Source organism: Kogia breviceps, chromosome 16, assembly GCF_026419965.1.
Source record: "Kogia breviceps isolate mKogBre1 chromosome 16, mKogBre1 haplotype 1, whole genome shotgun sequence".
NCBI classification, from domain to species: domain Eukaryota; kingdom Metazoa; phylum Chordata; class Mammalia; order Artiodactyla; family Physeteridae; genus Kogia; species Kogia breviceps.
Window position 1 is genome coordinate 10,088,942 of NC_081325.1, and position 25,331 is coordinate 10,114,272.

Genomic DNA, 25,331 nt, shown 5'->3' on the forward strand with positions numbered 1-25,331 from the left:
GCAAATATACTGGGAAACTATTCTTCTGAGCTCTTTAAAAGCTCTGGATCTATAACCCGGGACTACTACTGCAAAGCAGCCCGGCCCAGGTGAACCAGAAACCCTAAGCAGCGAGAAGTAAAACAGGAGGGCTTGAAATCTGATCCTTTAGATCAAGGAAAGGAATTCCCATCTGGGCTCTCTGACACTTCCCGCCTCCGAGTCAAGCCACCCAGACTGACCTAGTTCTGCAGTGACCACATTGACTAGGATACCCAGGACCACCTGGGCCTGGAAAATAGGTATTGTTATGTGGATTATCATTATTATTAGAAGATTATTATGTGTTGATCTTGGATACACAGAATTTAGCCAAAACTATACCTTAGATTGATTCAGATTTACTAAATTTTAGTTTTGCTGGCCAAACTTTGCTACTCAAAGGAGACACCAATTTTTAAAATGTTAATGAAGAAAAAATTAGTTACATTGCTGACTGATAGTCATCAAGATGTTGACTAGACTTCAATGTACTAGAAATGGAATATGAAAGTAATATAGTCTTTCTAACGTGTAGAGATCAAATAATAATAAGTAAAATATAAGGTTGCTTTTGTCTTTACCTTTATGTCTCCTATTCATTAAAGAAGACTGGTAAATAAAAAAATTGGTTCTCAATATGGTAGAATTCTGTGGAATTTCTGTAATTTTATATTCTTAAACCAAAAAAAATTAGATTCAATGACAAATCCATATAAAGCAATACCATATATAATTTTTAATAACCATAAAAGCACCATTATATAGAACACTTAAAATAATACTTCACAAAACATTAGAAAGAAGCTGTTGGCGAACAAGAAATAAAGCATACATCCTACATGGTCTTATCTGTGGTCTCACACCAAATTAATCTGATTCCAAATTTTTTTTTTTTTTTCCGGTACGCGGGCCTCTCACTGTTGTGGCCTCTCCCGTTGCGAAGCACAGGCCCCGGACGCACAGGCTCAGCAGCCATGGCTCACGGGCCCAGCCTCTCCGCGGTATGTGGGATCTTCCTGGACCGGGGCACGAACCCATGTTCCCTGCATCGGCAGGTGGACTCTCAACCACTGCGCCACCAGGGAAGCCCTGATTCCAACCTTTTAAGATTTAATTTGGATTCATAAATTCACTATTAGTATAAGAGTTGTGGTAGAACTTCGTCTTAATACCACATAAAATACTGAGATTGCTCCTCTTAAGACGAGCATGACTTTTCCATAAGTCCATATAATCTACAGCCTGGGATGCTTCATTCCTTGTACTCCCAAAACTTTGGAGCTGCCAACTGATTAGACATGTTTATAGGCATAATTTTAAAAACTGCTGAATTATTCCTCTTAAAAATTAGTGTTTTATAAAGGCAGGCTTGTTTTATTTACACTATTAGCTCAACAGCCAAAAGTTATTCAGGTTTAACCCTGTTCAATAAAGTGGTAGTTAAAACACAAGATATGACTTTAAATAATGATACTGATTTTCCTAAGTAGCTTGTATAGCTATTAAAATTTTAACAGACACTTTTAACAATGATACATTGCTAAAATAAAGGAATAATTTCCCAAGGTGTCTGCTTTGAAGGACAGTATTCCCTTAGGTGTGTACTTTCTGGCATATTCATTTTAAAGGAAAATCAATATCATCATTATAGCCACACATCTCACATTTTTGGATACATGGATGATCAAAGTAGCAATGGCACTAAAATTTTTCCTGCCTCCTACTTCTCCCTCACCTTTCCAACTTTCCTGATGGAGATGAATTTCCTGAAAAAATAGATTGCTTCAGAGAAAGTGGTTCTGAAGCTTTATATTATAAACACTTTAGTTCATTAATGAGCCTATATGGCTGATTATGTTCTTGAGTATGTTCTCAGGTTTCAGTTTTAAAGTAATTCTTTCTCTAGAGAAAGGGACTTTGTTTAATCAAATCGGCAGAATTCTCAGTATCAGACCATGCATATAGGATCACTTTAACAAATGCTTGTTGAAGAGGAATGTAATGACTTCTGCTCAAAAACTTTCAGGTTTGACTATTTACACTGGAATTAGAGCTCTGACTACAACTGAACGAAGAATAAATACCAAAAATTGAAGTAAAAACTGATTTAGGAAAATTTTGAATGCCTGTAAGAGAGACCTAATACCCATGGTGACAACCACCCCTTCTGTTAAAGGAGCTCTCATTAGTGAAGCCGCCATGAGCCCTCCGGTGTGGGAACTCTGCGTAGGTGTTCCAGTACCCTGCACCGTTGGAAGGAGATGCATTGTTCCTGTCCTGGTTTCTGTTCGCTCTGCTTGGTTTTTCGGCATGCAGCACACTGTAAAAGGTAACATCATGTTCATACCGTTCTTTCATTCGGTGTATTTTCTCTCTTGGGACTCCGTGAATGTTTCTTCTGCGTGGGGAAAAAACAAATGCACCTGGTTAGTTAAGGCAGCATATCAAAATGATATAAATTCTTGTATTTTACAAGTCCTATATTATTACATAGATATGCACTCCCTATTCTCAGGATGGAACTCCGACAAAAGCAAAACACCATGTTAAGCAGTTATCTTTCAGGTTCAACTCGTTTTTCATGCTGCCCTGCACACTCCCAAACTACCCTGAGGCTAGCAAAGAGCTAAAGCTTCAAAAATGCTTTGTTTCTGGAAATCTCAATTCTGTGCTTGAAAACATAAAAAAGCACCGTGAGATCTTTTTATTATGTATTTGCCGATTTGTCATGCATATATCTATAATCAATTATGTCAGTCCTAGATACTTCTAGATCTTTATAAAAACAATATTCTTCAGTTCTAGTGGGCATGAGAATCAATTGGGGATGTAGTTTGAAATGTAGTTACCAGAGATTCCATCTATGGAATGGGGTCCATGAACTAGGACTTTTAACAACCACTCAGGTGATTCTGATGGGGGTGGTCCACAGATCCCTTTGGAAACACTATCTGCTTATAACCATAAGATGAACTAGACTTATTCCTAAAAAGTAAATTCTGATCTCACTGGTTACTTTAAATAATTGACGTTATCAAATAGCACAGATAGTGAGTATCAGAACCCATGCATTCAGTCAACAAGTTAGTATTATTTGGACATTTCCTGCTTTACAAACTAGAAGCAGAATCTAGACCATAAATGAACCACAGACTGTTCAATATCTAAAGATCTTTGTTTAGCCTAAGCGCAAAAACATCACTCACAAGTGCAATCCCATGCAGAGGAAAGTGCTTTTAAATGTTCATTAATGAAGCATTTTAGCAGAATGTTAAATGTGTCCTTTCCAAGGACCAAGTCCAAGCCAAGATTTAGCATTTAGCATTATATTAGAAAACTGACCCCAAACTGAAGTCTTTCACATTAATAATTCCAAAGTTATCAATTTCCAAGAATTACCATTTCTGGCCTGAAAACTACCATGTCCATTTCCAGCCTGAAAAGATTCTTTTGTTCGGTCTGAAATACCTGAAAATAGCAGGATACACAATGAGGAACTAGAAAAACAAAGAAGTACCTTGCTAACTCTTGAACGTTGAATTTCCAGCGAGTGTCAGGTTCTCGGAATATAACTTCATAGTTATTTTCAAGTGCCTGATTTTTCAAAAGTACATAAAACATTGAAGACATGGTATGTATGTTTGGGAATGTTTATGCCGCCATTTAACATTTACTACAAATCTTTTCTAAAATTCCTTTTGTTTAACCAGTAATCCAATGCCTTAGTTTATGTTAACAAATACAGTTGGTACATTTCCATACTTAGACACTCTCAGATTATATTATGGTTCCCAATGATAAATTGTGAATAATTCTATTTACCATGGTGGAAAATTACAAAGGTTCTTTGTTTTGAACATTTAAAAAATAGATAGCTGAACTATTTTTAAATGCCCTGTCCACAGGAATGAGGAATGAACTCCACTGGCTTCTCGAAGTCCCTTATGTGACTATCATAGACTCACTGCTGTCAAATGCCTTGGCCTATTCCTCATACCTTGGTTTAGAAAGTGAGAGTGCCATAGGCACAGAGCTTGGGAAACAAAAGTGGTTTCCACATCCTTTACATATTCTTCCCTCCAAAAGTAACTCTCCCTGCTATGCAATATAGTTTGGCTCAATTCACTGTGCCCTATTTCCTTGAGTTTAGAAAATTATTACCATTTCCATTAGAAACATCAAACATTGTTTACATTCATAAATTGACTACTTTTTAAAATCTCAAACTGAACTTTCTATTATCACTATTTTTTTATTGTGTTATAAAATACAGAATGAAAAGAACTAAGTAAGCAGCTTTCCTCTGCATTCTTTAGATGGACACTTCTAATTTGGGAAGGATATCAGATATCATAGGCGGAAAATATTTAATTTCTGGGTCTTACTAATAGCTGTGGATTTCTGGAAAAGATTGCATGTCTAGAAATTAGAAAATAAAAAGTAAAATGACTTCCCTTAAGCCATTCTCAGTTAACCTGACTCTTGGTTCTGAGTCGTGCCTTAATTAACGTGACTCTTCACGTCCCTATTCATTTCTCTCCCAAGTGGATGCTCGATCTGTGAACTAAAGTAACCACAAAGTTGATGCTAATTTTTCCTACATTCGCCAAAGTCCCACAGTCTGGGCCTAAATAAAACTGATGAAAGTACAGTTAGAGAAAAGCATACCTGTATGTAAGCTACTTTGCCCGAAATGTAAAAAGAGGCTTAAAAATAGACTGCCATGAGCCCAGAGATATTATATTATAGAGATATTCATTTTACAATTAGCCAAGTAGGAAGAATACTCGGCTGTCTTCATCCAGCCCCTGTATGTTTCTGGATCTTTTCTGTTTTCTGCACTCAGTAAGGAATGAAAACTTACTAGCACAAAAGATGAAATATGTCTTAAAACAGATCAGAGATATTTCAAAAATAAAGAAAAATGTGCATATTGCTTTATTCATCTGTTGTTCTGACAGTAGACAGCTGAGTTGTTACCTTTATATGTGTATTTATATTTGTATTCTAATATCTTAATAGGGTTACAGTGTTAATATGTTTTTAAACTAAGAATTTCATTGCCCTAGAACTTCCATGCAGCAGCACTACATAGTACTGAAGTCCCCAGCGTGGCAAAGACAGAAGTGTGCTATGAACATCATCTATAACTCCGCTGGTGGCATCATCTAGTCCAACATTTCTTGGCAGGTTTCAGCGGATGCTCCTATGTATGCCTTCCCTTAGGAAAACAATCAAGACAGAAATGCTGTCAAGAATTCAGACCAAGGACTATTTTTAAAATGTACCCTGAGGTGGTATTAGCATCTCAGTAAATTTCAGCCACTGAACAGCAGAGAAACACTAAAACCTCTTTACCTGCTCCCTGAGAGAACAACTATTAATGAATATGAGATTGTGGAAGATCAGAAAAAGAAGAAAGAACAAATGTTTCAACTTTCTCACAAAATGTCCATAACTGAAAATTCACAATGATACTTCTTCCTACCATGACTGCATAGGGCTTCATTTCCCAGGCGTGGAGGTTGGTATTATCAATAATAATGGGGGATATGCCATTCCTCATTGCTTTTCTTGCTGCAACACAATGTTATATAACAGTGAACAACAAGTAACAATCAGAGAAGGGTGAGCGTACTCCATATTTTGTTATTTTTATTACAGGATGTGCTCATTATACAAATTTAATACCACCTATTTCAGAACCCACTATCAATAATTTTCTTTTTCCTGGAATCTAGGGAGGTTACACTCTGGCATTCTGTTTGGGGGAAAAAATGGCTGAACTTTAGATTAAGCTCCTTCCATAAAACTTTTTCATTTTGCAGTAACTACAATCTATGTGCACAATAGGATTTACCAGGGGTGTGGAAAGGAATTTGTCACCTCTTTTCTGGTTCCATTCATGAGCTTCCTCCAGGAAGTCAGGATTGAACTCATAGGCACCATCTTCCCTGAAGAAAAAATCATCCGTGCTGAAAATCAGGGCCCTGGGAAAGTCGTGTTGCAATTGTCTGGAAATAAGAGATTATTTTATGACCATGCATTTTCATAATATAAATCATTTCCTTCCATCTCCAACATTTAGCAGTTTATGAGACCACCAGGTTTGAGTTGTTGAATCTCAAAAACATGAGATGCTTATTCTCTCTAGAAGGTATCACTCTTTCGTAGGGGGAAGGAAAGGGCTGACGGGACTGTGTGTGGTGCCCAGCTCTTGAAACTAGGAAGTGCTGGCCACCACCACTGACTTTTATAGCAACCAGGAGTGACCCCAGATGGACCTCTGGAGGCTACACTGCGGGTGTGACAAGAGTCATTCCTTGTGGGCACAGCCCTTACTGCCATTCCTCTGTGATGCACCACTGCCCACACCCTCATGCTGCAGCCCCTCTCTGCACCCCCTCACCTGTCCTGGGTACCCTCGCCTTGGAGATCTGTTCTCCATAAGGACCCATCTGAGATATTGGTTCTTGCTGAGGTATGAACTGTAGATTAAAGTGATGTGATGTGTGTGCTACCTCTGCTAGGTAACATTTTAGCAGTGACCTAAACCGAATTTTAAAGCCACAGCTGGAGAAGAAAAGAGGCAGATTCCAACATTCCCCATGCCTTCCTAAACCTCTATCACTCTCTCTAAATATGAAAATATCACAGAAAAAGAAAAACCATCATGGAGTTCCCCCTTTAAAGCAAAAAAAACTAAAAAACCAGAAACCATATTAAGTTCTGCACAAAATAAACTTCACAGAGAAGATGTTCCCACTTTAAATCCTTATTCAGACGTTTCTGGGGAGAAGATGGCTATTATGCTAGATAGGTAACTGGGTAAATCTCTGAGCCTCTTTTCCTCATCTGTAAAAACTGTGGATAATGTCACCTATCTCGCTAAGTTAGGATGATGACTTAATAACTTGGGGAAGCGCCTCGCGCAGCACCTGACACAATGAATGTATGTTTTTTTCTCTTCTCCCTGCAGCACTCACCAGCATAATTCTAACATCAAACAAATTCACCAGGCAAATAGAGTACATAACAAAATGGCCACGCTCAGAAGAAAAAGATATTTAAAAGTTGGAGGAAAAAAATGTTGGAGGGTGACAAGGGCAGGAAATGTAAAGAGAAAACTGAACTATTCAACTGTTTGTTTGTTCTTCTTTATCAAGAAGAATTCTCTTTAAACAGGAAAGAACGCAAGGCACTGAAACCACAGGTAACGAAACGCTTAGGTTGAAACACTTGGGTTCAATTCTTGACTCTTCCACTACTCACTCATGTGATCTCTCTCTCTAAGCTTCTGTTTTCCTGACTAAAAACTTGTATAATAATTACTACCTATTAAACAGAGCTTCTAGTAAGGCTCAAATGAGATGAGGTATGGGAAAACATTTTCCAAGAGGTAAGGCACTTTACAAATGTAAGGTGTGTTATTTTATTAATAATAAAAACGAAGTCAAAATTTCCAACTAAGACTGTTTACATACCATCATAGTAAAGTACATTGGAGTGTGTACATAATGGGAGAGGTGGTGGAGAAAATGTGACCATTTTAAATCTACCACAGATACAGAAACTGACATGAAAGAAAAGTATAAAGATCTGATGAAACAAATTTGCATAGTTTCCTTGTAAATAAATGTCTTTTTGATTTTAAAGACACTCAAACTGAAAAGCCCAAATCATAGATCCAAACTTTAACCTCCAATGAGAACTATTATTATAAAGACACCTTAGAAGAAAATCTAAGGGCAACACTAACTGCATTTTCAGGTGTGCGTATTTTATATTTGTCAATGCTTTACAGTTTTTAAATTATTTTCATCAGTATCATCTAGTCTAAATCATGAAAGCTTCATTCAGAGTTTAAATAATATTGTGTAACTTATTTTCCTTATCTTTTGTGTACTACGTTAAGCAACTCCGGATATTAGTTCCAGGACTTTTTTCTTTTGATATCCCTTCTAAATCTGGTTTCATTTGTTTTCCTATTAAGTCTGCTACTTATAGATTTTGTTTTGCCATTTTCAGAGTTGAGTTTTTCTTTTCATAGACATAGCCTTATCTACTCATGTTTTCCACTGTAGCCTACATGGTCCTCCTAACAAACAGGAAGGCAAAAAAATGGGTGTTTTTCACCTTTACAACTCTAATGGAATGTGTGGGCAGGGGAGGAAGAAAAAGCAGTCTTCGTGATCTTACTGAATGATCATTCCTTCGAAAACTTGTTTTATCTTCATCTGAATGTTAAATTGGCACTGGCAGTCATGTACATCTTGAACATGCAAGACAATAAAAGCTCTCCTAGCTAAATGAAAAACTGATTAAATAGATAATTTTGAGAGTCTCAAACTTAAGTGGAAGCAATAAATACCATTCCATCAGCGTCAGAAGTGATGAGGTTAATGCCCCAGCTCTAGCTTTCTTTATGGTGGTCGGGAGCCTCATGCATTAGGGAAGTGGAGAGAATGAAAATAAAAGGGAAAAAAATAGAAAGACAATTACATCCACATAATTTTCACCTCCACAGCTCCCCCCAAATTCACTTGAAAGCACTACTATGAGAGAAACTCAAGGCTCTAATCTTGATTTCACAACTTATGTCATTCTTTTATTTAATAACAGAGAACCATGGGAATATATTTAGATATCTATTAGTTATTCCCCACTCGCTGACAGAAGTCCAACATTAGTATGTAATTTTGAGTTGTACCCCTAACTTTTTATTATGGAAATTTTCCAACATGCAAAAGTAGGCAGAATAATATAAGCATTCCCCACGTACCCATCGTCCAGCTTTAACAATTATCATCATATGGCCAGTTTTGTTCCATCTGCTTCATACTTCATTTCAGCAAATACCACATCAGCGTTCAGATTTCCCTGATTTTCTCATAAACATATTACTATAATTGGTTTGTTTGAATCAAGAGCTAAACAAGATCCATACACTGTACTGGGCTGCCATGTCCCTTGTCTCATTTATTCCAAACCTGCCCTCTCCTTTTTATTGCCACCTGAACTTCCCCCCCAACCTTTTATATGCAGAAAGGTTCAAACTTATAGAAATGAGTTGAAGGAATAATACTATGAACACTCCTTACCCTTCACCTACAGTTAACATTTTGCCTCATTTATCTTACGTCTCTTGCATATGTATTTTTGATGTACCATTTAAAAGTAAGTTGCAGACATCATGATACTTTGTCCCTAAATGTTTTGTCAAGTATCTTCTATGAATAAGAACATTCTCCTACATAATTATATCACATCTTAAAAATAACATTAATTACTTTATTATAAATTATAAGATTATAAATATATACTATAAATTATAAGCATATTAATTTACATTGTAATTTTATATTATAGCTATTTATAATAGCTAATGTTAATTGACTGTTTGAATTTAAAATTTAAACATTTCCTTCACGGTACCAATAATATCTTTCGTAGGTTCAAGTACTGCATTTGGTTATTATGTCTCTTTGGTGTCTTTAAATCTAGAACTGTCCTCATGCCTTCTTTGGTTTCCCTTTTTGAAGAGTCTAGTAGGTTGGCTTGAGACTGCCCCACATCCTGGGCTTGCATGATTGTTTCCTCATAATCAGATCCAGGTTGCACATTTTTAGAAGCAACGTACAGAGGTGATGTTTGTGTACTTCTGATTGCACATAATGGCCCTTTGCACCATCGTGCTAAGTTTGACCACTTGGCTAAAAGGTGCTGTCAGCTAGATCTCTCCACTGTAAAGGTGCATTGCTTCCCTTGTAATACTATGTAATGCTGGTGAGCAGGGGCTGTGAAACACGAGACTCCGCGTAACAGCCTGTTCCCCAACAACCTTTCCCTCAACGATCTTTACATTCATTGCCGATCACTGCCAAATCAGTTATTACATTGGGAATTGCAAATACTGATATCCCATGTAAGTTCTTCTGTATTTACTAGGCGGCATTGTCTAGTAAGGAAGAGCTCTCTTTCCCCGTCCCCTTTTAATAATGCTTACCATCATTATTCTGTATGATGAGCAAATGGCCCCAAATCTGACCAGCAGGTACCCCTTCAAGCTGGCTCCTGTGTCTTTGTCTACACCAACCTTAAAAATACTACTTTTCCTTTCTTACTAGCAAAGTAATACATATTCAAGACAAAATATTTTGAAAGAGAAAACTGCAAAATAGGAAGAGGTTCCTATATTCTCCCACTTAAAAATAATTATTAATATTTTGATCCTTTTTCCAGGGGACAGAATTTTTTTCTTTTTCTCTCATCTGATATTTTGTTACATAAAAACAGAAACATAATGTAGAGAATACCAACTTATTTTCACCAAACTTATTTCCACAGCAATTATTTCCTACCTCATAAAATATTACTCTGTGCCATTATTTTTAATGATTATGACATAGTTGTTCATATGGATGTACCATAATTTACTTAACCAATGTTCTGTGGGGTTAGGTCTTTAGTTTGTCCCCAACTTCTTTGATTACCAGCAAGTTTAAATACTTTTTCTTATGCATGCGGGTCATTTAGAGATATTCTTTTGTGAACTGCATTTTCCTGTCCTAATAAAACCTCCTTATTGGGAGGTTTATGGCTTTCTTTTTGAATATATAAAATTCTTAAGTACATTAATTTCTTTTTAATTGTTTATAATGACTAACATACAAGTCTCAGTTTTTAGAAATTTTCTTAGTCACATGTATCCATCTTTTATTTTCTACTTTCTGTCTTTGATAATACATTTACAAGTCTTTCCCAACCCAAGATTATGTAAATATTTGTCCATGTTCTATTACATTTTACTCCCCAGTCCATCTAACAGTTTAGTATGTGGCAGTGGTTAGGACAGAATGTAAATGGACCCCTATCTTAAACCACTCACAAAAACTCGAAATGGAGTAAAGACTTGAACGTAAGACCCGAACCATAAAACTCCTAGAAGAAAGCATAGGGGAAAATCTCCTTGACATTGGTCTTGGCAATGATATTTTGGATATTACACCAAAAGGCAAAAGCAATAAAAGCAAAAATTAATAAGACTACATCAAACTGAAAAGCTTCTACACAGCAAAGGAAACAATCAACAAAATAAAAAGGCAATCTACCAAACGGAAGAAAATATTTCCAAATCATGTATCTGATAAGGGATTAATATCCAAAATATATAAATAACTCATATAACTCATTAGCAAAAACCAAACAATCCAATTAAAAAATGGGCAGAGGATCTGAAAAGACATTTTTCCAAAGAAGACATACAAATGGCAAACGGGTACATTAAAAGGTGCTCAACATCATTAAGCATCAGGGAAACGCAAATCAAAACCACAACAAGCTATCACCTCACACCTGTTAGAATGGCTATCATCAGGAAGACAGGAGATTAAAAGTGTTGATGAGAACGTGGAGAAAAGGAAAACCTTGTGCACAGTTGGAAGGAATGTAAATTAGTGCAGCCACTGTGGAAAACAGAATGGAGGTTTCTCAAAAAATTAAAAATAGAACTACCATAAAATCCAGTAATCCCACTTTTAGTTATATACCCAAAGGAAATGAAAACAGGATCTTGAAGAGTTATCTGCACTCCCATGTTCACTGAACCATTATTCACAATAGCGAAGATATGAAAACAATTAAGTCTCTGTCACTGGACAAATGGATAAATGCGGTAAATATATTCTGCCATGAGAAAGAAGGAAATCCTGCCATTTGTGACAACATGGATGAAGCTTAACGGCATTATGTTGTAAAATAAATCAGAGAAAGACAAATACTTTATGATCTCACTTACATGTGGAATCTAAAAAAGTTGAACTCATAGAAGAGAGTATAGTGGTGGTTACCAGGGGCTGAAGGTGTTGGAAAATGGGGAAATGTTGGTCAAAGAGTACAAACTTCCAATTATCAGATGAATAAATTCTGGGGATCTAATGCACAGCATGGTGGTTATAGATAATACTGTTATTATGAACTTGAAAGTAGCTAAGAGAGTAGATCTTAAATATTCTCATCACAAAAAAGGAATGGTAATTATGTGGCACAATGGAGGCATTGGCTAACAACAGTGGTAACCATTTTTCTTTTTTTAAAAAAATTAATTTATTCATTTATTTTTAGCTGCGTTGGGTCTTGGTTGCTGTGTGCAGGCTTTCTCTAGTTGCGAACAGGGGCTACTCTTCATTGCAGTGCGCAGGCTTCTCACTGCAGTGGCTTCTCTTGTTGTGGAGCACGGGCTCTAGGTGCGCGGGCTTCCATAGTTGTGCCTTGCGGGCTCTAGAGCGCAGGCTCAGTAGTTGTGGCGCACGGGTTTAGTTGCTCCGCGGCACATGGGATCTTCCCAGACCAGGGCTCGAACCCATGTCCCCTGTATTGGCAGGCGGATTCTTAACTACTGCACCACCAAGTAAGTCCAGTGGTAACCATTTTTTCAATATAGAAATGTATCAAATCAACATATTGTACACCTTAAACTTACATAATGTGTTAATTACACCTCAATAAAGCTGGTGGGGAAAAAAATGACTAGTGAGTGGTACAGCTGGATTAAAACCCAGGCTTCTGGCCTCAGAGCTATACACTAAACCACTGTGATTGAGTGATATAAAATAAACAAACCACATTTATCCTTTTCTCTAGTGACATTGAGGTTATTTGCAATTTTCTCTATCATGAACAACTTTTCGTGAACATCACTGTGCCAATCTCCTTGTGCATATGTAGAATGTCTCCTGAGGGTATACACTCCAAGTGGGATAGCTATGGAATCCTTTTTGTTTGTTTTTTGAAAGAACAGAGCAGAGCAGATGTTATTTAAAATTTCCTTCTTTCCTTCAGAAAAAAAATTTTCTTTCTGATAGAATATATGTTCCATGAAGGCGGGGATTTTTGTTTCTTTTGTTCACTGCTCTATTCTAAGCATCTAGAAGAATGTCTGGTACATGAGAAATAATAAATATTTGGTAACTGTATGAATGGTTCTTGAATGTTAGGCTCTGTTGTCTTAATTATGTAAACTTTGTATAGGGTCCCGAACTGTGTGAGGAGAATTTCTATTTACTCATCTTTACAGGTTGAGAATTTTACCCAAACCTCTGATTTACCCCCAGAGAGGACTGGGAGAGAGAATTCTTAGATTCCAGCACTTCCTCTAGATGTTACTGGAATTCTCAAGGACTTTAAGCTGGGAGGCAGGAAACAGATTCAGTGACCCAACAACCTGAGGAGAATGAGGAGGGAGACATGGCTGTAAACATCTCAGGCAGTCTCCCCTGAAGCCCAGTGGGGCCTGCCCTTCTCGGTGCTGCCAATGACCATGCCAAGGCTGAGCCCTGCCCTTGGCGAGATGGAGCTCAACCATCACCAGCACCATGGATACCGCCAAGCCACAGTGGCTATGGGGACTCCAGTGAAGAGTTTCCAGGCTGTCCTACTCCTCACTCTTGCCCTCACTCCTCACACCTCCAAAGTAGGGCGTGTTTATGAGATCCAAAACCAGACTCACAGTTAGCCCTCATGTGCCAGTGTGGCTCCACTGCAGTTTCTAGGAGAAATTCCTTTCAGTAACTTGAATGTGAACAGCACCGTTCCAGAGAATCCAGCAATGCCACAGGCTATGTTTTATGTTTTCAACTCAGCCATGCTCTGAAGAGGAGAAGGAATCAGAAGCACACCCACCTCAGCACTAACTTGTTTTTAGCTGTGTTTTCCCAAAACGTCATAAAGCAGTTACAGACAACAGAACAGTGGCCAGACAGGAAAACTGTCACTTTGGGCTCTTTTCTAATTGCTGTTTAAGTGGGAAAACAGCTGTATCTTTGATACTTATTTTTAAATCCCTCTTTAGGATAACTATTGGGTGAAGGAGATGGCACATGAAACATTTTCACATGTAAAACAGGAATGGGTTTCTTATGAACAGAAGTAAAGAGAAGTTTTTTTTTTCTTTTTCTTTTTTTTCCCCCTCTTGTCTATTCTCAACAGCTCATGCATTCTTTTACATTTCTCTTTATGTGAATAATCTCCTTTTTGGTTTTGTTGTTTACTCAAGACCCATGCTGATTCTGAGCTACCAACTCTTAGGAAGTTTCTGGCATTAACACATCCATCAAATATTTAGGCCTACTATGTGCCAGGCCTTCTTTTAGGGACTGAACAGAATAAAGCTCCTGATCTCATGGAGTTTGCATCACCACATCTCATGAAGCTTACCTTCTCATAAAAGAAATAGATAATAAACAAGTATGTATAAGCCAAGTGGTGCTAAGTTCAAGAAAGAAAAGAAAGTCAAAGTAAGGGGCAAAGAAGGTTGGAGAGGTGCTACCATCCCAGAGGGCCTTTCTGGATGGCAGAGAAGGCCCGTTTCAGCCCCTTTTCTTCATCATAACCTTAAAAAGTATGGGTAAAGAACACTGAAATATCCTAGTTATACAATACTTCAACAGGACTCCTTAATCATCAAAAGTGGATGTAGGTGTTTTTGTCCATGAACATCGCTGGTAAGGTAAGACCACTTTGTGCATTATGAAATCCTGAATCTCAGAATCAAATGCATGATTCTCTGATCCTAACGTCCTCATCTATAACATAAAAACACTCCATGTTAGGATTATTGTAAAGATCCAGTAAGCTAGCATATATAGCGCCTGCATACAGTCAATACTCAGTAAATGTGGGCTTTCTTTTCTGTCTCCATTACTGCCGTACCCTTTTTCCCAGGCTCTTACCTTGATCAAAACAGATAGCCTTCTCCCCAAGCCATGCCTGCAATGCGACGGAGAGTGTTATGAAGGAACAATCAGACGTGAGACTAGTTTTCCTTTTATCGTACTATTTCCTCAATGTCATAGAGCCTAGCTATCTTTAGGTAACCTGGAATGATAATAATTTCATATTGGGTTCCTCTAGAGTCCGAATGGGCCTAGAACGGTTGCCATTATATAGAGAAGTGTTCGTCAAAATGCCAAGAAGGAACCAGGGCACTAAGTTGGGTTGTAAATATCTTGTCATGTGAGCAAATGAGGAAGAAACATGAGATAACCCTGGGAGGTCAGTGTTGGCTGTCTCTCCCCAACACATCATAGTCAGGATAAATAGGAATACTTATTCAGAAATCCAAATCTCATCTCTTCCCATGGCCCTCAATGGTACCACATTAATAAAGAAAATTGGGGCTTCCCTGGTGGCGCACTGGTTGAGAATCCACCTGCTGATGCAGGGGACACGGGTTTGAGCCCTGGTCCAGGAAGATCCCACATGCCGCAGAGCAACTAAGCCCATGCGCCACAACTACTGAGCCTGCCAGCCACAACTACTGAGCCTGTGTACCACAACTACTGAAGCCTGTGTGCCTAGAGCCCATGCTCTTCAACAAGAGAAGCCACTGCAATGAGAAGCCCACGCATTGCAATGAAGAGTAACCCCAGCTCACCACAACTAGAGAAAGCCAACGTGCAGCAACGGAGACTCAAAATGCAGCCGAAAATAAAATTAATTAATTAATTAATAAAATTAATTCCTTGGTAATTTTTTTTATGTTAGAAGAAACATATCACCAATACTGACAAATAATAACATGTGGCTTCCTTACCCTGACAGTTGAAATCCAGGTAAACTAAGCCCACTTAATAGGGCCTTTACCTGTTTTTTCATGAACAGTAGATCGAAACCAACCTCATTATACTTTTACCACCTTACTCCCACTAGCCTCTTCCTTTGGTGCAGAAGAAAAAGCTCTGATTAGAAATAAGGAGAATTCATCGCTATGAACTTGATCAAGATATACAACTTCTTGAAATAATGTCATTTGCAGCAATATGGATACAACTAGATATTATCATACTAAGCAAAGTAAGTCAGAAGGAGAAAGACCAATACCAAGTGATATCACTTACATGTGTAAGCTAAAATTCGATACAAATCAACATATCTACAAAACAAAACCAGACTCACAGATATAGAGAACAGACTTGTGGTTGCCAAGGGGGAAGGGAGTAGGGGAGGGATGTACTGGGAGTTTAGGATTAGCAGAGGCAAACTATTATATGTAGGATGGATAAACAAAAAGGTCACACTGTATAGCACAGGCAACCATATTCAACATTCTGTGACAAACCATAATGGAAAAGAATATGAAAAAGTATATATATGTGTGTATATATATGTATAACTGAGTCACTTTGCTGCATAGAAATTACACAACATTGTAAATCAACTATACTTCAATAAAATTTTTTTAAAAAGGTATATAACTTCTCAGAGTTTAGTGTCTTGACCTTGGACTAGATGAACTCTGTGGGAACTTCTTGTTCATTTCCTGAGATTTTCCTATGAAAACATTCTTCCCCTTCATTTCTTCCCCTGCGTTTCTTCCTCTGTTCCTACTGCTTCTCTAATTATAACCACATCTGCGACACTATATTGCCCGATTCGGCAGGGTCTTCTTCCACTACCCCGGCAGCTCCGGGGCTATGGTGGTGGGGATTCTCCAGTGTTGCCTTTCTAGTAAGTGATTGTGAACACATACTGCAGAGTGTGTTCTTACTCTCTGTGAACATAGGAAGCACATAGAGTACTCATTCATCCCAGCCTCCAAAGAGAGGCACTGCAAGGATTCTCAGCGATGGGGAGAAGAGATTCAGGACCATCTTAGGAAAATTACTAAAAATATAAAAAGTACCTTCTCCAAAGAGACCTAAGTGGCTAAAACTCTGAGATGTCACCTGCCTGATACTCTATTTTCATACCCACAGACTTGGAATACTGCCAACTTCCTATTTTGACCTTGCTTTTATTTATGAGAGCCCTAGCCTCATAATTAAATACACCATGGTCCAGGCCTGCTGGCTTGGAGCACTGTGGAGTGAGTACACTTTGGGGTCTAATTACTCACTACTTAGTTAACTAATCCCCCCTTCTCACTGTTTCCCCATTTTTAAAAAAATTGTGTTTGTAAAGTATACCTTTGTCCCCATCTCTGTCCCATCATTGCATCACATCAGGAAAGCATCCTTTCACCTCCTTGGAAAGCTCTAATGCCAAGAAATAATGAAAAGGTATTTCTTTTGATGGAAAATTCCATGTCGTCCAGAGATAAGAATGAGGAGAAAAGACAGCTGTCAGTGAACATCCTTTGAACCTACCGAATCCATGTTACACACCATTTCTGACGGTGCCAAAACAAACTAGCACATTGCAAAGCACGTATGTCCTAGAGTGTGGTCCCCAGACTGCTTTGATTGATACGTAAAGATTCAAAAATAATTCCGGGGACTGACTTAAGGTTGCCAACTTTTAATTTTTCAAACAACGTCATTAAGAAAAAAAAAAGACTATATACTATTGCATTTCATTTCATTTCAAAAGGACAATTTAGTGCTATATCCATGCAAGGGAATGCTATTCAGCCACGAAGTAATGAGGTTCTGACACATGCTACAACACGGATGAAGCCTGAAAACATTAAGCTAAGTGAAATAAGCCAGACACGCAAGGACAAATACTGTCTGATTCCACTTACATGAGGCATCTAGAGTAGGCAAATACATGGAGACAGAAAGTAGATCAGAGGTTACCAGGGGCTGAAGGGAGAGCAGGAGGATGAGGAGTTATTGCTTAATGGGTGCAGAGTTTCTGTTTGTGGTGCTAAAAATTTTTTAAAAGAGATAGTGGTGATGGTTGCACATCACGTGTCCAATTAATTGGACACTTAAAAGCAGTTAAAATGTCCACACACGCACAGAAGAAAGCATAGAGGTAAACAGACGTCCACAGGTTTTAACTGAAGTCGGAGGATAGAACAAGTGCAGATCCAAGTGTGTTTATCAGTTCAGCTGTGGAAAAAGAAATAGTTCTGGATCACATGCTGAGAGTGAAAGGGTCTTAGGATTGGAATCCTGTTTCTTCTCTCAACCCTGTACTCCTTTATCCAGATTTTAACATTCTCCATGATCTGGCCCTGGGTTTACCTAACCAACACACTCACTAATATGAACAACCCACTGCAGTCAGACCATGCTCCTCCTGAGCCTAGAACATCCAGCTCTTTCCCATCTCCATCTCCTTATTCATGATGGTAATCCTCTTCCTTTGTTCAGTCACATCCTCCTGGTCTTCAAGGCCAGTTCAAGAACCATCTCCACACGGAGGAGACTAGCTCTTCCCTAATTATCCTATCTTCCTAACCATGCTCAGTGACTCCCCCGGCCTTGAACACCACCAGCAAAGAACAGGCTATTCCCCGTGAGACTTTACTTACTAACCACAGCAGTGTACTGGTTATTGTCCTCCTTTGGTTGGTCTCGTGTAGGCTCCTTCTCTTCATCTTATTTTGTATATACCTTACTAAGCAAGTGCTAACTGTCTTATAAGTACTCAGTAAATACTACTATTGTTGACTAGTGAAAAATTAACAACAGTTGGTATTTATATGGCCCACACATTCATCGGTGCTTTCACATTCATAATCATAGGCTCCTTGTTAACCACAGTACCTTAAATCCTCACAATAAACTTACTAATGGAATAGTAGCTTCATTTTAATGAAGAAGAACCTGAAGTGTTCAATTAAGTGACCTATGCTAGTTCATATGCTAAGTAATAAAATATTAAATAATTAATATCACCAAATAATTAAAATCAGTCTCCTTACGGATTAAAAAAGCTTCCTAGTATGTCCAATCGAGAATAAACCTAGGAAAGCCTTTTTATATAGAAAATGACATATTTACTTGGTTATTTAATAAATGCTTCATCACACAACCTAGGTCTATCGAGCGAAGTTACTGAATAAAACTATTTGCAACTAACTTAAAAAGTTATTTTCACTTTTAAAAAGTTAACAAGTAGGGGCTTCCCTGGTGGCGCAGTGGTTGAGAGCCCGCCTGCCGATGCAGGAGACGCGGGTTCGTGCCCCGGTCCGGGAGGATCCCACATGCCGCGGAGCGGCTGGGCCCGTGAGCCGTGGCCGCTGGGCCTGCGTGTCCGGAGTGCTCCGCAACGGGAGAGGCCACAGCGGTGAGAGGCCCGCATACCACAAAAAAAAAAAAAAAAAAAGTTTACAAGTAATATGTATTTGTTGTGGAAAAAATGAGAAAATAACTCAGGGGCAAAAGTCTATATTCCATCCCACTGCCTAAAAATCAACTACTATTGTAACCTAGCAGGACCCCACGGGGGCATTCCCAGGACAAGCCTTCCCCCATATCCTCTGCTTTGGTTCCTCTCTGAAGTATCCAGATAATAGTATTTGATGCACATTTCCTGAGTTGTCTTGCAGATGTAAAAAACTCCCCTCTCCAACAAATGGAAGATGTTAACTACTTGATGACCATAAACACACAGCTCCAGGCCTAAGGACTGATAAATGTTAATCCCTGTGATACCACCCTGCTACCTCACCATAAGCCAATCAGAGAACCGTGCAGAAGTGGATCACATACCCTTCGACCCGCCCCCTCCACCTGGCTTTTAAAAGTGCATTTTATTCCCGTCCTACCCCTAGGCTCTTCATGACATTTTTTTCTTAGATTCCATATATATGTGTTAGCATACGGTATTTGTTTTTCTCGTTCTGACTTACTTCACTCTGTATGACAGACTCCAGGTCCACCCACCTCACTACAAAGAACTCAGTTTCCTTTCTTTTTATGTCTGAGTAATATTCCATTGTATATATGTGCCACATCTTCTTTATCCATTCATCTGTTATGGACACTTAGGTTGCTTCCAAGTCCTGGCTATTGTAAATAGAGCTGCAATGAACATTTTGGTACATGACTCTTTGAATTATGGTTTTCTCAGGATAGAGCATGGCCTTGAGGATATGGGGAGGGGGAAGGGTAAGCTGTGACAAAGTGAGAGAGTGGCATGGACATACATTACCAAACGTAGGGTGGATAGCTAGTGGGAAGCAGCCGCATAGCACAGGAATACCAGTTAGGTGGTTTGTGACCACCTAGAGGGGTGGAATAGGGAGGGTGGGAGGGAGGGAGATGCAAGAGGGAAGAGATATGGGAACATATGTATATGTATAACTGATTCACTGTGTTATAAAGCAGAAGCTAACACACCATTGTAAAGCAATTATACTCCAATAAAGATGTTTAAAAAAAAAAAAACAGCATGGCAAACATCAAATAGCCCTTTGACCTAAATACCAAAAGGCAGGAAAATAATGAAATTTAAAACACATTGTTAAATGGGAAGGAAATCTAAGAAAGAGTGGATATATGTATAGGTATGATTGATTCACTTTGCTGTATAGCAAGAAACTAACACAACACTGTAATGCAACTATAGTCCAATAAAAATTAATAAAAAAATAAATAAACTTAAAAGAAAAAAAGTGCATTGCCGAAGCCCTTCTGGAAGCTCAGGGCCTTTTAGGGCATGAGCCACCTCTTCTCCTTGCATGGCCTTCCAATAAACCTTTCTCTGTTCCAAACTCCGACGTTTCAGTTTGTTTGGCCTCACTGCGCGTCCAGCACACTAACTTGCGTTAACACTATGAACAATATCTTTTTACATATTTCTTTGAACAGAAAATTGGATTTTTGTGTATTTATTTGTAGTCAAATGTACATCTATGTTCTCACTAATGACTCATGACTTATAAGCCAATCCTCTAATTTTGTACTCTTAAGTTGGCTCACATATTTTTCTTTTTCATATTTTTTTCTATCACATCAAAAACTCTGCTGAACATCCCTCTATCCTCATGCACTTGTCCAGTTATTGTCTTAGGATGAATTCCTGGAAGCAGGACTTACAGGTAAGAACCTATTTTTGAAATGCTTTTTAAATGAAATAGAGGTGACAAAACACATATAAGGGACAAGCTAAATTTTTAGTACTCTGATGTACTTAAAAATTTTAAACCAGATACAACTCCAACTTTTTTTTTTAACCTGTCCAAAGAATTTAAATAGATGGTTTCCACATTCCAGTCCCTGAAAACTATGAAAACATATAGGTGAGGGCTTCCCTGGTGGTGCAGTGGTTGAGAGTCCGCCTGCCGATGCAGGGTACACGGGTTCGTGCCCTGGTCCGGGAAGATCTCACATGCCGTGGACAGGCTGAGCCCATCAGCCATGGCAGCTGAGCCTGCGCGTCCGGAGCCTGTGCTCCGCAACAGGAGAGGCCACAACAGTGAGAGGCCCGTGTACCACAAAAAACAAACAAACAAACAAAAATATAGGTCAAAAGCATAGAAATCTAACATTGATTTGGAAGACCAGACATATCCTAATTTCAAAAACATTTTTAATTCTTTAATCAAATGAGAAACAAAAGTTAAGCAGAAAAAAGCTGAACCCGCATTTGTAAAAACGATCTCCAAGTTTTAAAGAAAAAAATTTTACTTTTCTGATCCAAGAAATATATGTTCATTACAGAAAATTTGGAAAATACATAGAATAATGAAAATATGAATTTCCCAGAATCCAACAATACATAAGATAGGCTTAGTTTTACTATTTTCTTACACATATATTTTTTAACAATTTGCCATTCTCCTTCTCTCCCCAACCTGACCCCCCAAACAAAAAAGTGGGGAAGACAGCTCCTTGAGGGACATGGCCTGTCACATCCACTACACCTTGCATCCTCCCTTCAGACCTCTCCTTGCTGAGCTGTGGACTGTATCCTTGCCTACTTTCCTGATTTCCATGTAAATGCACAACCCGTCCCAAAGCACAGCCAAAGTCCTGTGTTCTCAGAACTGCCAATGCCCAGCCTATCAAGAGAACTCACAATGTCAACTCCCAGCTGCCTCCTTCACTTCAGAGCCAGACTTCTCCCTAAGAACACCTTGAAGATTATCTCTGCTGATCAACATCTTCGGCAGTAACTAATGCCTCTTAAAATTTATACAGCACTTTAAAGTTTAACAAGTTCTCTCATACACATTTAATCCTCACAAGAGTCCTCTCAAGTAGACAGAGCAGATAGCCCTATTTAAAAGGGAAGGAAACTGAGGTGCAGAGGAGTTGAGATCATAGCTAGTCAGTGGCAGAGCTTGGACCTCCCTGGCAGTCCAGTGGTTAAGACTCTGCACTTCCAGAGCAGGGGGTGCGGGTTCAATCCCTGGTCGGGAAACTTAAGATCCCACAAGCTGTGGGGCACAGGCAAAGAGAAAAAAAAAAAAAAAAAAAAAAGAAGCCATAAATTGACTCAAAGGTCAGAGCTCCTTACCTAGCCATTATTAACTTTTTTTTTTTTTTTTTTTTTTTTTTTTGGCGGTACACGGGCCTCTCCCGTTGCAGAGCACAGGCTCCGGACGTGCACGCTCAGCGGCCATGGCTCACGGGCCCCGCCACTCCACTGCATGTGGGATCTTCCCGGACCGGGGCATGAACCTGTGTCCCCTGCATCGGCAGGCGGACTCTCAACCACTGCGCCACCAGGGAAGCCCAACAAAACATTTTTAAGTCTGACAACTAGAAATTTAGAGCTAGAAAGATCTTCAATAAATCATCTAATTCCTTCTCAGTATTCACATGTAAAGTAAAAAGAAAAGGCAGGTGATTGCCCAAAGTCACCAACTATTTTGTGATGAAGAGGATCTAAAGGCACAATCTTCAAACTCCCAGGGCAGTGCTCACGCCAGTCGTCCCTAGAGAAATGTTCTTTAATAAGCTGGTCTCTTATCCGGTGTCTTCCACTTAGCCAAATGTCAACCAGGAATTAAAATCCTAAAAGTGTAGAATGTTAGAGCCAGAAGGGACCTTAAAGACTGCCCAGGCCGGGCTTCCCTGGTGGCGCAGTGGTTGAGAGCCCGCCTGCCAATGCAGGAGACACGGGTTCGTGCCCGGGTCTGGGAGGATCCCACATGCCGCGGAGCGGCTGGGCCTGTGAGACACGGCTGCTGAGCCTGTGCGTCCGGAGCCTGTGCTCCGCAACGGGAGAGGCCACAACAGTGAGAGGCCCGCGTACCGCAAAAAACAAACAAACAAAAAAGACTGCCCAGGCCAATCCATTCGCTTTAGAGATGAGGAAAGTGAGGTAGAAAACTCACGGCTTCTGCTGTTCAATTCTGTGCACCTTCCACTCACCATATTACTTCCCTTCTTTAGTTATAAACAAAATCTAGCCAAAGATGTTCACTACCTTCTTGGACACGGTGTGTGATAGGCACAGATCAGCAAAGCCAAAGTAAAACTGATCGGGATTTGATTTCAGAAGATACCTTGTTGGTAACAGATGTACCCACCATGACGGTATCATAAAATAACCAAGTTCTGCTGAGTTCTAGGCAGGCTCCCCCATTCTCTACCCAACCACAGAGAAGGCCTATTGAAATGTGCATGTTTCTTAGAAAAGGGTACCAATGGCCCTTTGGAAGTCGCCCATCTCTTGAATCTGTGAAAATGTAGCAATATTGTTTTGCTAAAGGCTTCTACTCCGCAAATCAACCAGGAATCCTAACTAAAACTGGCAGCACAACACCAGGGCTGTCACAGTTCCCTGACCCTAAAGGACCCAGACCCTCCTCCCACCGTCTTTGTATACCTTTCAAATCCGCTTCTCAATGTGTTCTATGACCTTGATTCTTCTTTGGTTCCACAGGTCTATGACCAGTCCCATGGTTCTACAGCTAGCCTTAACTCTCTGGTGAGATGGAAAGCTCTTTGAGGGCAAGGGACCAGTTCTATTGAACACATACTACTACCAGACACTGTGCTCTGCAGGGTAAGATACGGCCCCTACCTTCAAGAAACTTACAGAAGGATAAACAAAACCATGTGCAAAACCAAGTGCAGCCACAGAAGTGTAAACAGGAAACGGTGGAGCCCAGAGGACGAGGATAATAAGCCTGAGTCGTAAAGGGCTGGTGGAATCAGTAGGGGAGAGGGCGGTAGAGGGCAAGCCAGGCAGCAAAACATGCACGCGGGCCAGCGCCAGCAAAGACAAGGAGAGAAACAGTTCAGCGCTGCAGGAACATAAGGCGCAGGACAGAGTGGAGGGAGCTGAGGCTGGAGCGGCGGGCCTAGCAACGTGGCCCCAGCAACGAGGCCGTGCAATTCGCGCTGACCCGGTACGGGGGCCGCTGGCACACCTCGCGAGTAAACCAATTTGGGCTCCCGTTGCGAAGCTGTGTCAATGACGGCCTCCAGCGGCCGCGCAACCCCCTCCCCCGGGCACCTGTGCGCCTTCGCAGCCGCCAAAGCACACGCAGGGCTGCCTCCCTCCGCCAGATTTTCTACGCGGCCGCGCGCCCGGGTCCCAGCCCCTGCCCCTGGGCCCCCGCTTCTCCGCTCAGGTTTAAAACGCCTGTTGCCGCACCGTGGCGGGTGCCTGCGTGCCAGCGGGCGGCCCCGCGGTTTCCTCTGCAGTCGCCATCGGGCTTTCCTGAAGACTGCCCGCGGGCCCCCGACCCCGCGCTGCGAGGCTGGGGGCGAAGGCTACACGCCCGGCTGGCGCAGGGGCCTCGCGGGGGCCGGTGCCATCTGGGGCTCGCGCCAGGCGCAGTGCCGACAGCCGTCCTCCTGCGAGGGTGCAGTACGGAAACCAACGGGACGGGCCACCCGCGTCTCGAGCCCGCGGCCCGGCCGGCACGGCTTCCCCCCAGCAGGCTCGGGCCGGGACCGGGCAGGGGGCTCGCTCGCGCGCTTCCGCGCGCGGTGCCCGGACGCGTCATTACCTGGCCAGCGTAGTTTTTCCCGAGCCCGGGAGGCCTCGCAGGAGGTAGAGGTGTTTCCGAAAGCTGTGGCGGCGCAGAGGTGTCCCACGCGGGGGCGGGGGGGCGGGCGGCCGAGGCGGCTGCTGCTGCTGCCGGAGGCTCAGCCTCCCAAAGGATTCAAGAAAACTCTCCTCCATGGGGTGGGGGCTGGCTGCGAGAACACTGCTTTCCCCTTCCTGAAGTCACGGTCTTGGTCAAAGCTGTTGTTTTTGTGGCTCTCCGGCCATGTGATAGATGGAGGGGCGGGCGCTCGGAGCCCAGCCCCTCCTTCCCACCGCTGCGTGGGAGGGGTCGTCCCTACCTGGAAAGCTGGGGACGCTGGGAGACTGACAGCCGGGGAAACCTGGGCAACGCGACCCCCGCCCCCTCCCCCACTGCCCCCCCCCTCCACGCCTCCCGGTGCCCTTCGCCCTGGGGGGAGAGGCCCACCGGGTGGGACACTGTACACTTCCTCGGGCGGCCGCCCGCGTGGAAGGCAGGCCTCCTGCAAAAGCCCTCCCCCACCCCACCGCCCACTGGCCTAGACCTTGAAAGTGAAATAATTTTAGTTGACGATAAGAGACCGTGAACAGCATTTTGAACAGTAACAGTAAAGACCATTGTCTCCCCCAATTTGTGAGCACCAATA

At 40.9% G+C, this 25,331-nt stretch overlaps 1 protein-coding gene and 1 non-coding gene across 13 annotated transcripts in view; both read right to left on the reverse strand.

Moving 5' to 3' along the window:
• N4BP2L1 (NEDD4 binding protein 2 like 1) overlaps window positions 1–25,076 on the reverse strand; it is a 36,409-nt gene extending 11,333 nt beyond the window's left edge. For 4 of the 12 annotated variants that reach the window (XM_067016549.1, XM_067016552.1, XM_067016550.1 and 1 more), the window contains exons 1-4: window positions 24,665–25,045; window positions 5,908–6,035; window positions 3,421–3,489; window positions 2,369–2,419 (exon numbers count right to left, since the gene is read on the reverse strand). In XM_067016549.1, coding sequence (XP_066872650.1) covers window positions 2,376–2,419; window positions 3,421–3,489; window positions 5,908–6,035; window positions 24,665–24,840 — 417 coding nt within the window. In that variant the 5' untranslated portion in view covers window positions 24,841–25,045 and the 3' untranslated portion in view covers window positions 2,369–2,375. Of the gene's footprint in view, window positions 1–734; window positions 2,420–3,420; window positions 3,490–3,538; window positions 3,616–5,509; window positions 5,599–5,907; window positions 6,036–22,460; window positions 22,637–24,664 lie in introns of those variants that run through there. The other 8 variants (XM_067016545.1, XM_067016544.1, XM_067016547.1 and 5 more) reach the window with 7 other exon arrangements.
• LOC131743601 (small nucleolar RNA SNORA16B/SNORA16A family) lies at window positions 13,722–13,853 on the reverse strand. Its single transcript, XR_009331870.1, has one exon. It is a non-coding gene; the product is annotated as a small nucleolar RNA SNORA16B/SNORA16A family (small nucleolar RNA).
• Window positions 25,077–25,331: the final 255 nt, after the last annotated feature.